The sequence below is a fragment of the Capra hircus genome, chromosome 10 (assembly GCF_001704415.2).
Source record: "Capra hircus breed San Clemente chromosome 10, ASM170441v1, whole genome shotgun sequence".
In the NCBI taxonomy this organism is placed as follows: Eukaryota; Metazoa; Chordata; class Mammalia; order Artiodactyla; family Bovidae; genus Capra; species Capra hircus.
The window spans coordinates 52087446-52101829 of record NC_030817.1 but is presented as its reverse complement, the minus strand read 5'-3'; the positions used below and the strand labels follow the sequence as shown (position 1 = coordinate 52101829).

The 14384-nt window shown below is 42.4% G+C and overlaps 1 protein-coding gene across 1 annotated transcript in view; it reads left to right on the top strand.

Annotated features, from left to right (window-relative positions):
- MYO1E (myosin IE) overlaps nt 1–14384 on the top strand; it is a 216505-nt gene that overhangs the window by 89121 nt on the left and 113000 nt on the right. The window contains exon 2 of the mRNA XM_005685707.3: nt 6605–6748. Coding sequence (XP_005685764.2) covers nt 6605–6748 — 144 coding nt within the window. The remainder of the gene's footprint in view (nt 1–6604; nt 6749–14384) is intronic.

Below are 14384 nucleotides of genomic sequence, written 5' to 3'. Positions count from 1 at the left end.
GATCTACGTTTCATGAAGTTAAAACACAATGCTGGCTGACTGTGCCCGGTACATAGACAAACAAATATTTATGGTTGATTTTTCCATCATTTGCAATGGAAGTGTTTTATTCCAGTCAAACAGCAGAACTGCAAAAAGTAGAATACCCAGACTGTCAATTAAAAAGATTGGAACATCTACCAGAGAATTAGATGTCCATGCCGTTCCTGTTGAGTCACTGGGTCAGAAAATCCCATTAAAAAACAAGTTAAGCTCATCCGCAGGCCAGGGCATTACCCATTGTCCGTTGTTGACAATAAGAATATGGTTTCTCTCTCTTTGAGGGTGATTTGCTTATAACATTGGGGCATTCTAGTCCAAGTTTTTTTGGAAATCACCATCCCCAGAAAATGCTTGATTTCATTGGCATCGTATTCAACACTTCTATTTTGTATTAATTAATTAATTTACTTATTTTTGGTTGCACTGGTCTTTCTTGCTGTGTGGGGGCATTTCTCTAGCTGCAGTGAACAGGGGCTGCCCTCTAGTTGCGTGCACTGGCTTCTCATTGCAGAGGCTTTTCTTGTTGTGGAGCACGGGCTCTACGCACACAGGCTTCAGTAGTTGCACGTGCATGCTCAGTAGCTGCAGCACATGGGCTTAGTTGCTGCACGACATGTGGAATCTTCCCTGACCAGGGATCGAACCTTTGTCCTCTACATTGGCAGGTGGATTCTTATCCACTGTACCAGCAGGGAAGTCCCAGCACTTGTTTATTTTTAAATTTCACTTACACATGCATATGGTTCAAAATAGCAGTAAAAAAGTACACTGTGCTGCCAAGTTTAAAATGAAGAGTAAATGTCACCTTTTTTCCCCAGGCCTGCTCCCTGATGGAACCTTGTGTGTCTTTCAAGAAAGCAATTAAAACACATGTCTTTTAATGTGTCATTCAATACTTAATTCACATACTGATTGCTATTTTTGCACATCTGTGGGTCTTGAAGAACTTTCCAAGTCAGCACAGATTCCTTCCCGTGACCACGTGGAACTCCTCTCAGGAGGCGCCATGATGTGATGGGTCTTCAAACCCTGTGTCCACTTTTCCCCATTACACACTTTGCTGCAGGGAAGAACCCTGTATATACATCTTGGCATCCTTGGTAGATTTTAAGGTCAATTCTTTAAAATAAAAGTGGAGCAAAGAGAGTATGCCCATTATTTCTGTTTAGTTGACGGTGTTTATATTGGTCTGTGTGACTTTAGTTTCTATCCCTAGTCCTACACAACTCTATTAATGATACTGTGCCAAAGAATCTATGTTTTCACACTGTGGTGCTGGAGAGGCCTCTTGAAAGTCCCTAAAACCTCTGACTGTGGATCAAAACAAACTGGAAAATTCTTACAGAGATAGGGATACCAGACCACCTGACCTGCCACCTGAGAAATCTGTATGTGGATCAAGAAGCAACAGTTAGAACCGGACATGGCCAACGGACTGGTTCAGCATTGGGAAAGGAGTACGTCAAGTCTGTATATTGTCAACCTGCTTATTTACCTTGCATGTAGAGTACATCCTGCAGAATGTCGGCTGAATGAACAAGCTGGGATCAAGATTGCTGGGAGAAATATCAATAACCTCAGATATGCAGATGACACCACCCTTATGGCAGAAAGTGAGGAAGAACTAAAGAGCCTCTTGATGAAAGTGAAAGAGGAGAGTGAAAAAGCTGGCTTAAAACTCAACATTAGATCATGGCATCTGGTCCCATCACTTCATGGCAAATAGATGGGTAAACAGTTGAAACATTAACAGACTTTATTTTCTTGGGCTGCAAAATCACTATAGACAGTGACTGCAGCCATGAAATTAAATGACACTTGCTCCTTAGTAGAAAAGCTATGACCAACCTAGACGGTGTATTCACAAGCAGAGACATCATTTTGCTGACAAAGATCCATATAGTCAAAGCTATTCTTTTTCCTGTAGTTGTGTATGGATGTGAGAGTTGGACCATAAAGAAGGCTGAGTGCCGAAGAATTGATGCTTTTGAACTGTGGTGCTAGAGAGGACTCTTGAGAGTCCCTTGAACTGCAAGGAGGTCAAACCAGTCAATCCTAGAGGAAATCAGCCCTAAATATTCATTCAAAGGCCTGTTGCTGAAGCTAAAACTCTAATACTTTGGCCACCTGATGCAAAGAGCTGACTCACTGGAAAAGACCCCAATGCTGGGAAAGATTGAGAGCAGGAGGGGACGACAGAGGATGAGATGGTTGGATGGCATCACTGACTCAATGGACATGAGTTTGAGCAAACTCCAAGAGACAGTGAAGAACACGGGGTCACAAGTGACTGAAAAACAACAAATACTCTCCCTACAGGAGAGCAAGCGTGTGTGTGGCCACCCCTCCCCTAGACCCTGCCCAGCACTGAGCCTCTTGTGTTTACTCAGCATGTTTGATGGCCTCCCTTTCCTGGGCATCTTAAGGGCACTTGAAGAAGTAAAGTTGCCCGTTATGTGATCATCTCCTCCCTCCAGGATGAACCAAAGAAGGAAAGTGCTCAGAGACACTAGTGAGAGTGTGGCAGCGCCCCCGCTGTGGGCAGGGCTGCCCTGGGGCCTCTTTGTGGGCGTGGAGGTTGGCTTTCAGGACAGTACCTGCCTTTGTGCACTGACTCACCTTTGCTCATCCTGGTCCCCACCCTGCTGAACACACACCAGTTCATGGCACTCCGCCTTTTAAAATCAGTGCCCTGGCTTCTTCCTCCATGTGAGGTACTTCTGTGTCTTGGTGCCACCCCTTAAATGTGAGGAGTAAACCAGGCCATTATGTGGATGTGGGTGAACCCCACGTTTTAAAACTTGAATATGAATCCGTGCTTTTTAATCAGCTGATTCATAATTAGAAAGTAACTATGGACCTGAGAAAATCTGCACTCAATCTTTACCTAGTGGGAAGTATCTCGTTCATATATATTTTTTTTCCTTCTTGGCCACACTGTATAGCATGTGGAATCCTTGTTCCCACCCCAGGGATCGAACCTATGCCCCTTACTTTGGAAGTGGAGACTTAACCACAGGACTGCCAGGGAAGTCCTTCTCTTTCAGAACTTGTAATTGTTGTCAGGGTTAGGAGTAACCTTTTATCATCATTATCATTGTTATTATCATTATTATCACTTCTTAGCTGGGGCATCAGCAACCACATTCCTGTCCTTTGTACAACAGTGCTTCACTCACCAAGAACTGTTAGAAAATGAAATACCTTGCTGAGTGCCCCTACTTATTCAAATATTTCCTTTTCTGGTTGGGAAACAAAAAGGTGTTACCCACCCAGAAAGCCCATAGAAGAGAAGGAAGCGGAGTCAGGTGCTGGCCTGGTAGCCTGGACCTTGGCCATGAGGAAAAATGTCCCTCCTCACCCAGATGGGGGCGACCCTCAGGTCCTCCCCCAGCAGGTGTGGCCGCCTGTCCTGCCCTTCCCCTCCCAGTCAGGGGCAGGAGAAAGAAGCAAAGGGGTTGGGGTTCTGTGCCCCCAGGAGCGCCGTTCTTATCCACATAATTCAAGGACCATAGTTTGTGATCTGATGGCAACTTTCAGCTTCTGCTTCCAAGGATATTGTCCAGGGTTGTAAGATGACAACCACTTCCCACTCTGTTCCCCACTTACTCACTGTCAGTGACTGTGTTCCAAGGAAGGCCTCTGGGAAAGTCACTGTGTGATCAAAGTTTATGGTCCCCTACAGGAAAACAGAAAGCTTCCCTGGGCTGGACTGGAAGCCTGTGCATCCCTGTTTGGTTTCCAGGCTCCCTGATCCAGTTCTCACCCTCTGCTAGAACTGCCTAGCCCAGCCCTCTCCCAGCTTTTATTTCCCCATGCGTGGGTTCTGACCTTGCCCTTGGCACTCTGGGCAGGTCAGCCTTCCCCCCGAAAGCTCCGATTGCTCCCTCTCACTCTCAGTGTTGCTCTCAAATCAAATGACTCACTGCCTTGCTAGTAGTAACTGTCAGTCATTCTATTGGTTCCTTATCCTCCTGTAGATAGAAGTCTGGAGAACCAGCCAGGGGAACTTTTTTTGTGTGGAGGAATATTTGAAACTCTGTACAAGGAGTTCTGTTGTACTGGGGAGTAACTGCCAGTAGAAAGAGGACACTGCCTTTGAGTTGAGACAGACAGTAATGGATCATTTTGTAGTGACAGAGAGAGAAAAGACAGATTGGACTCCAAGACGGACTTGGATCACATTGAGAAGGCATTTCTGCGGATCAGTACAAACACATACACTGTGACAAAGAGCTCCTCCATTTCTTGCCCTTTGTAGACGTTATTTAACATCTACAACTTATTAGTAGCCCTCCTGTTTTGTTCAACTCTGCTTCTATTTTTAGAGAGAAAACAACATTTTGGCCATCTTTTAAGTACATGAATAATTGTTGGTGTTGAAAAGAAACATACATACTGGTTAGTTACTCCAGGAGCTTAGTTTTCTCTGCATAGTAAGTTTTGCAGGTGTCCAGAAAGAATATTCAAGCTGGAAAAGGAGGGAGGGCAGCGGAGTCTCCAGGAACCTTTATCTGGTTGGAAATAGACTGTGGACCTTCGACTGAGATCCAGTGAGTCATCCTGTGGCCAGTGCTTTTTGTTTTGCCACAAGAGGAAAGAGAGTGGTGAGGTTTGAGGTAATTTTGTAGAACTGATGCTGCATATGATTCTGAGAAAGTCAAATATATCATGTAATGGTTTCCCTCTGCAAGGCAGCATGGGTGGCAAGCCTTCCCGAACCCCTTTTTGGAGCTTGAACCCATGGCGCTATGCTTTTCCCATGATGGCCACTTCCTTGGCTGGATTTATAATAATTGCTTTCCCAGAAACTCTTAGAATTTGCTGTTATCAAAGGGCCCATATCTCCAGCAGAGAAAACATTATGCAGTTTTTTAAAGGGAAATTTTAAAATGTTACCTATCTTGTTTCCTTCCACCTCCCCCTTCTCTCAAAGAGCCTATTGCCTTTTCTCATCCTAGTTTTGACATTTGACAGGTGGCCTTTCTAGACTCCCTCGTTCAGAAATTTTTTTCTTCTTTATTCAGACTCCCTCCCACAAAAGTAAACTTCCCCCCAAAAGTGAATTCCTGAGGAGGGAGAGGAGCCGGTCTTGTTCAGTTCAGTGCCCACCATCCTGGTCCAGTGTGTGACATGTCCAGTAGAGACTGCGGAGAACTCCAAGGGAAGAAAGAGCCTTCCAACAACTTGTCATGTGTTATTTGTCATTATTTCATATGCATTGGCTTTTTTAATTGCCTGTGAGTATAGATTATAATGAACATCCTTCTTTGTCTCGTCTTGTCTGGGAAATTCAAAATATTATAGATTCATTTCTCATGGCACTTTCTCCAGGAAGTGGTTTCTCTCTCTCCTGGGGCAAAGGACTCTCCACCCACTCCTGGAACACCCATTTTGCACATGTTTACATATTGACTGTTGCTGACGCACAAATTTTGAATAATTTGGTGGGTATCTAGTGTCCGAGTGCAGCCACCATGATGTACCCATCTGCCCTTAACCCCAGGGCATGGCACATTGCCCAACACATGGGGATCCCATGACAGAAATGCCAAGTGATAGGAAATCCTGTCTGGTGCTCAGAGCCACCCCTGGTGTAAAGTTGTAAATCCAGTAAGCAGACAAGGGCTCTACCTAGCCAAGGAGGCCATGGGATCAGATGAGGTTCTTCTGTCCATAGCATGGGACATAACATGAACATTCTGTGTTCATGTTTAGACCATCTGGTCCATTTCCATGTATGATCAGTCATCAAAATGTAGCTTATCTTTTGAATGTGTGTGTGTATGCTCAGTTACTTCAGTTGTGTCCGACTCTTTGCAACCCTATGGACTGTAGCCCACCAGGCTCCTCTGTCCATGGGATTCTCCAGGCAAGAATACTGGAGTGGTTTGCCATGCCCTTCTTCAGGAGATCTTCCTGACCCAGGGATCGAACCTGTATCTCTTGTGTCTCCTGCATTGCAGGCAGGTTCTTCATCCACTGAGCTACCTGGGAAGGCCGATCTTTGAATGTGGAAACTTATCAACAGTGATAAGTTTATGAATGGAAAGCAATTCAGATGGCTTGAGAAATTATGATCACATGACATAACTATTGTGGGATATGTATTCTTTCTACTTCTGAGTTCTGTCATATAATTTGCAAAACAAGTCTGGAACGTTTCTATTTCATTGCTCATTTGTCAGTCAGTTCTACAAAACAGTAAGCTTGAAGGAATTATCCAAGCCTATTGATCATTTACTGTGCCCTGCTCTGGATAGTGCATGGTGCTTTACATGTTGTTTTATTTAATCCTTACAGCAACTCTGTGAACTGGGTCTTATTTTTCCCTTTTTTTTTTTTTTTTTTAAAGAAAAGCTTAAGTGACACAAAAGCTTAGATCACTTTTCTCCACTTCATTTAGGTGGCAAAGCTGAAATCTGAATCTAGATAGCAAGATATTTGTTTGCTTTGTGTGTTCTTATTTGATACAAGGAATATTTGGGAACTTAGTGATAATTTTTTTTCCCTCCAGGAGAAAAATAAACCATCCTCATAATTGTGTGTGTTCTGTTTGCAGGGAAGCAAAGGAGCCTACCGGTACCACTGGCAGAGCCACAATGTCAAGCACAGTGGTGTGGATGACATGGTCTTGCTCTCCAAGATCACAGAGAATGCTATCGTGGAGAATCTAAAGAAGAGATACATGGATGACTACATTTTTGTATCCTTTACTGGTTTCCTTGGACGTGTCATCTTAGTAAGATGACATCTAAGTAAGAGACCATCTGAAATTCCAAACTGATGCTTATGTGTTCAAGTCATTTTCACTATTTCAGAATGTGGCTTTTTACTTTTTGTTTCTTGATTCAGGTTACGGGAAGGCCAAAGATGGTGCTAAAGTTGTTTTTCCTTTTTTTAATTTATTTTTAGAGGACATTTGCTTTATAATTTTGTGTTGGTTTCTACCATACAACAGCCTGAATCAGCCACAAGTGTACATATATCCCCTCCCTCTTGGCTTCCCTCGTGGCTCAGATGATAAAGAATCTGCCTGCAGTGCAGGAGACCAGGTTCAGTCCCTCAGTTGGGAAGATCCCTGGAGAAGGGAATGGCAACCGACTCCAGAATTCTTGCCTGGAGAATCCCATGGACAGAGGGGCGTGGTGGGCTACAGTCCATGGAGTTACAAAGAGCTGGACACAACTGAGTGACTAACACACCTCCTTCTTGAACTGCCCTCTCCCGCTGCCCCCATTCCATCCTTCTAGGTTGTCACAGAGCACTGGGTTGAGTTCCCTGTGTTTTATAGCAACTTCCCACTAGCTGTCTGTTTTACATATGGTGATTATGTGTTTCAGTGCTATGGGGCTAAAGACTTTCCTGGTGTTTTTAGTTTAAAGTTTGTTCCTGCATCAAAATCATGATGCAGCCAAGGACTTCCCTGGAGATCTAGTGGTTACGACTCTGTGCTTCCACTGCAGAGAGCACAGGTTCAATCCTTGGTCAGGGAACTCAGACCCCAAATGCCATACTGTGTGGGGAAAACAAAAAGATGAAGCCAGTATTCTCTATTTCAGTCCGTGGCTCCATACCTTTGATGTGCTCTAGCCAGGCACGTGGTGTCTAAAACCTGCGCTCTTCCTAAAGAATGTCCTGATCTGTAGAATTCTATCGGTAATGTTCCCTAATTGCAAAGCAGAGACTGATAAGTCCAGACTTAAAAGGTTTAAAAAAGATTGCCTCATGCAAAAAATATGCCATTTTGCCTGTTTTTCTGCATTCTTATGTTTTACTAAAAGAAATAAGAGACACGAAGATCAATTACTGACAATGTCTGACATTCTTGAGTTGTACTATATGTTTCAGTCTTGGCTTGCCAGATGCCATTTTGGGTAGGACTGGAAAGCATTCAGAATGGAAATTTGATTCAAATGTGTTGACTTCATTATAAACTTCATAGAGAGCTATGATAGTTGCTTAAGTTCCTACAGGTTTCAGGAGTTCTGTTTGGTGCAACTATGTAAAGTTACTTTAGCATAATTATTGTAGGGTTGGTCATAGACAAGCAGGGGTCTGTGAAAATCTGTAGAGTAGTACCAGAAAGTTTATGCTCTTGGTGGCTCTTGGTGGTGATGCTGTTGGTGTCTTCTGAGGGTGTGGTGTTCTGGATGGCCATTAAAAGTGGAGTCTTTGAACCATTGTAACATACACTTTTAGTTTTTAACCTCTAAACCTCGGGGAGGTAAAGTCTTCACATCCATAGCTTCTGTGTAATATTTACACCGCTCCTCTTACTCTTAGATAAAAGTACCCGTAAATATGCAGCAGTAGTTTTGCATCATTTCCATCATTGATGAGGAAGGAGCTCAACTTACCAGGTATTTATGCTAATAAACATTCCAAGGTACTTGTATATTTCTAACTAATATGGTGCTGTTTCTTGTTTACATAGGAAATTTTACCAATTATCTGGGTAGTTAAATCCCTAAACCCCTGCTTTTAAGTATTAATAGATATATTTGGATTCATTAAGCACATTATAATAGCATCTTGATCAAGTGTGGAAGCCCACTGCCTACAGACAAAACCCTACCCATCACAGGATTTTATTGGAATGCAGCTATGCTGGTTGGTTTGAAACCCAAGTAAAATGGTAGGTGTTGCAAGAGGTTATCAGAGGGCAGACACACTGAAACCATACTCACAGAAATCTAGTCAATCTAATCACACTAGGACCACAGCCTTGTCTAACTCAATGAAACTAAGCCATGCCCGCGGGGCAACCCAAGACGGGCAGGTCATGGTGGAGAGGTCTGACAGAATGTGGTCCACTGGAGAAGGGAATGGCAAACCACTTCAGTATTCTTGCCTTGAGAACCCCATGAACAGTATGGAAAGGAAAAATGATAGGATACTGAAACAGGTACTCCCCAGGTCAGTAGGTGCCCAATATGCTACTGGAGATCAGTGGAGAAATAAATCCAGAAAGAATGAAGGGATGGAGCCAAAGCAAAAACAATACCAGGCTGTGGATGTGACTGGTGATAGAAGCAAGGTCCGATGCGGTAAAGAGCAATATTGCATAGGAACCTGGAATGTCAGGTCCATGAATCAAGGCAAATTGGAAGTGGTCAAACAAGAGATGGCAAGAGTGAACATTGACATTCTAGGAATCCGTGAGCTAATATGGACTGGAATGGGTGAATTTAACTCAGATGACCATTATATCTACTACTGCAGGCAGGAATCCCTCAGAAGAAATGGAGTAGCCATCATGGTCAACAAAATAGTCTGAAATGTAGTACTTGGATGCAATCTCAAAAATGACAGAATGATCTCTATTCGTTTCCAAGGCAAACCATTCAATATCACAGTAATCCAAGTCTATGCCCCCACCAGTAACACTGAAGAAGCTGAAGTTGAATGGTTCTATGAAGACCTACAAGACCTTTTAGAACTAACACCCAAAAAAGATGTCCTTTTCATTATAGGGGACTGGAATGCAAAAGTAGGAAGTCAAGAAACACCTGGAGTAACAGGCAAATTTGGCCTTGGAATGCGGAATGAAGCAGGGCAAAGACTAATAGAGTTTTGCCAAGATAATGCACTGGTCATAGCAGACACCCTCTTCCAACAACAAAAGAGAAGACTCTACACATGGACATCATCAGATGGTCAACACCAAAATCAGATTGATTGTATTCTTTGCAGCCAAAGATGGAGAAGCTCTATACTGGCAACAAAAACAAGAATGGGAGCTGACTATGGTTCAGATCATGAACTCCTTATTGCCAAATTCAGACTTAAATTGAAGAAAGTAGGGAAAACCACTAGACCATTTAGGTATGACCTAAATCAAATCCCTTATGATTATACAATGGAAGTGAGAAATAGATTTAAGGGCCTAGATCTGATAGATAGAGTGCCTGATGAACTATGGAATGAGGTTTGTGACATGGTACAGGAGACAGGGATCAAGACCATCCCCATGGAAAAGACATGCAAAAAAGCAAAATGGCTGTCTGGGGAAGCCTTACAAATAGCTGTGAAAAGAAGACAGGCGAAAAGCCAAGGAGAAAAGGAAAGATATAAGCATCTGAATGCAGAGTTCCAAAGAATAGCAAGAAGAGATAAGAAAGCCTTCTTCAGCGATTAATGCAAAGAAATAGAGGAAAAGAACAGAATGGGAAAGACTAGAGATCTCTTCAAGAAAATTAGAGATACCAAGGGAACATTTCATGCAAAGATGGGCTTGATAAAGGACAGAAATGGTATGGATCTAACAGAAGCAGAAGATATTAAGAAGAGGTGGCAAGAATACACAGAAGAACTGTACAAAAAGGATCTTCACGGCCCGGATAATCACGATGGTGTGATCACTCATCTAGAGCCAGACATCTTGGAATGTGAAGTCAAGGGGGCCTTAGAAAGCATCACTACGAACAAAGCTGGTGGAGGTGACGGAATTCCAGTGGAGCTATTTCAAATCCTGAAAGATGATGCTGTGAGAGTGCTGCACTCAATATGCCAGCAAATTTGGAAAACTCAGCAGTGGCCACAGGACTGGAAAAGGTCAGTTTTCATTCCAATCCCAAAGAAAGGCAATGCCAAAGAATGCTCAAACTACCGCACAATTGCGCTCATCTCACACGCTAGGAAAGTAATGCTCAAAATTCTCCAAGCTAGGCTTCAGCAGTACGTGAACCGTGAACTTCCTGATGTTCAAGCTGGTTTTAGAAAAGGCAGAGGAACCAGAGATCAAATTGCCAACATCCTCTGGATCATGGAAAAAGCAAGAGAGTTCCAGAAAAACATCTACTTCTGCTTCATTGACTATGCCAAAGCCTTTGACTGTGTGGATCACAATCAACTGTGGAAAATTCTGAAAGAGATGGGAATACCAGACCACCTAACCTGCCTCTTGAGAAACCTATATGCAAGCCAGGAAGCAACAGTTAGAACTGGACATGGAACAACAGACTGGTTCCAAATAGGAAGAGGAGTACGTCAAGGCTGTATATTGTCACCCTGCTTATTTAACTTATATGCAGAGTACATCATGAGAAATGCTGGACTGGAAAAAACACAAGCTGAAATCAAGATTTCCGGGAGAAATATCAATAACCTCAGATACGCAGATGACACCACCCTTATGGCAGAAAGTGAAGAGGAACTAAAAAGCCTCTTGATGAAAGTAAAAGAGGAGAGTGAAAAAGTTGGCTTAAAGCTCAACATTCAGAAAATGAAGATCATGGCATCCGGTCCCATCACTCCATGGGAAATAGATGGAGAAGCAGTGGAAACAGTGTCAGATTTATTTTTGAGGGGCTCCAAAATCACTGCAGATCGTGATTGCAGCCATGAAATTAAAAGAAGCTTACTCCTTGGAAGGAAAGTTATGACCAACCTAGATAGCATATTCAAAAGCAGAGACATCACTTTGCCGACCAAGATCCATCTAGTCAAGGCTATGGTTTCCAGTAGTCACGTATGAATGTGAGAGTTGGACTGTGAAGAAGGCTGAGCGCTGAAGAATTGCTGCTTTTGAACTGTGGTGTTGGAGAAGACTCTTGAGAGTCCCTTGGACTGCAAGGAGATCCAACCAGTCCATTCTGAAGGAGATCAGCCCTGGGATTTCTTTGGAAGGAATGATGCTAAAGCTGAAACTCCAGTTCTTTGGCCACCTCATGGGAAGAGTTGACTCATTGGAAAATACTCTGATGCTGGGAGGGATTGGGGGCAGGAGGAGAAGGGGACGACTGAGGATGAGATGGCTGGATGGCATCACGGACTCGATGGATGTGAGTCTGAGTGAACTCCGGGAGTTGTTGTTGGACAGGGAGGCCTGGCGTGCTGCGATTCATGGGTCGCAAAGAGTCGGACATGACTGAGTGACCGAACTGAACTTACGTATTGTCTGCCACTGCTTTTATGCTACAGTGGCAGACTTGAGTATTTGCAACAGACTCTGTGATCCACAAAGCCTGAACTAATTAATCTCTGATCCTTTACAGGGAACATTTGCTGACTCCTGGATACCTGTACAGAGCTTCCTTTAATTGTATGGAAGCAGTTGTGTGCAGTTGTAAGTTTTCATTTTATTTGGCAAAAAAGTTGAAATTTGCTCACTTTATCTAGGCTTATCATTAAAAGGTTTTAATAACTTTTGTGTGCAAGACCCATGCAAACTGGCCGATGATGGACCAGAAAGAGTTGGGATGAATCTGGAAAGCCTGGTTTTGAGCCTTAATCTACATGAGCTTGGTGATCTTATACAAGTTTTGTGATCTGTGTTCCTTGATTTCCTGACCTGCAAAATGGAAGTGATGATAAAAACTCCTACATGAGGCTGTTTAGGGTGAATTGAAATAACAAATGCAGTAAATACATGATTAGTGTTAGTTATTATTATCATACATTAAGGCAAGTGTACAAGTTCTCTCATATTTCTGAATTATGTTCCAAAACTCCATTATAAAGTTGCTTTTTGGACATTCAGATGCATTTTACCATAGAAACTTTTAAAGGGCGGATAGGTTTATTGACAAGCCCATAAAAGGCTAATTTCCAATGAGTGTAGTTGAACTCATTATTTATTGGAATGTTCTTAGAACATGGGCTCATTATTTATGTAGACATGGTTTTTGATTAGCTGGGTTAGAAAAGAAAAAAATGGTTATCATCATCAACCCAGACAGACTTGCTTTTTCCTGTATGGTCATTTACCTTAAAACACTAGAAATTCCTTAGGAACAGGGATTGTGTCCTTTACTTCTCTTTTAAAAACTAAAGTTTAAAAACCACTTTAAAGCAATAAATGTTCATTTTAAATGATTACAAAATGCAGTTAACTAGAAAGGAGAACAGTAAAATCCCTTGGAATCCTACCATATAAGGTTTGCTCCTATTAACCTAATATATTTTTAATATATTCTTAATTAACCAGTTTGATCACATATAGACATGTATGGGCTTCCCTGGTGGACCAAACAACATATGTATATATGCATGTGCCTTCTTGTTAATTTTAGCTAAAAAATGTCACCATCCTGCATTGTTTATTTCTTTCCCACATCATTTTTGGCATGGTGCATTATATTAAGTGTTTGTTGAAAATTTGTTGACTATGAAGACTTGCTTTTATATTCAGACAGCAGAATTCTAAAATGACTCACACCAAGGGGGCTGATTCCCAGTCTTTGAATTAATGTCTTTGAATCAATGACTGACTAATCATGTGTTCTACCAAGGAAATGAGTTAGTTGACCACTAATAGACTTTCTGTTGTAGAAATCTCTGCCCACTCAGTATATGAGAAATTTGACATCAGTGTGCTTTCCGGCAATAGCACAGAGCAGCTTTCAGCTTTGAGGAAGCTTGGTGGCTCTTTTGGATGTTTATGAAATAATGCCAAGGGTCTAACTGCAGATCTTTTCCTCTAATAGGGGATAAATCAGTTTAATGCCAAGGGAATATTATTATGATAGGGTCCCATTGGTATTGTAAATGAGTTTCCCCTCCTTCTCTTCTAAGCTCAATAGTGAAGACAAGAAGAGATTCAATTTTAGATTAAGTTATAATATTGTTCATTTGACCTCTTCTGCATCTAATAGCAGCACATTGTCTTGTGCTGAAGGTCAGTATTTGGAATGATCAATGGTTAATGCATTCAAGCTGACTGCACATTTCTTTGTTCCACAGTAGAAAAAAAATCTGCTTAGAAAATGCGAGCGTTGTCAACCAAGGAAAACCCATTTTTTCAGTTATTTATCCTAAGACCAGGAAGGTTTCATTTCCTGTCTATTTTCTGAAGTGTTGCCACCCTTCTTAGAATTTCAGTTCTAAAATATAGGAGGGAGACCTTGTTGTGTTCGCTCTCTGCTTGGTGAGACATCACTTGCAGCCAGTAGGCTGACAAAAATAGTTCTTGCACAAAGCATGATGGCCTCATTGGGTCCAGCTTTCTCCAAACTTGTTTTTCCTCAAAGACCACACTCAAGTGTGCTTGGCATTTTCAACCCTTCAATTAGGACTTGAGACACTTGTGCCAGAACCAACCAGAGCTCAAAGCAGCACCCTTCTTCCAAGTGAGGTTTGGCCCTTTGCTGTCAGTTCGTGTTGGGGTTGGGGGGGAATGTCGCGCAGTGAGATGAATGTGGGTCTGATGGCCAGAGCCAGGGGCTCAAGTTCCATCATTTCCACATATGTGACTTCGCACGTCACCTCACCTCCCTGCGCCACCTCAGTGTTGAATCCAGGGAGGTTGACTAGATCAGTGTGGGCAGTTAGAGGGAATTCACTGGCTATTAAAATGTTTTTTAAAAAAGTTAAACTCTTGTTAGAAAACAGAAAGAAAC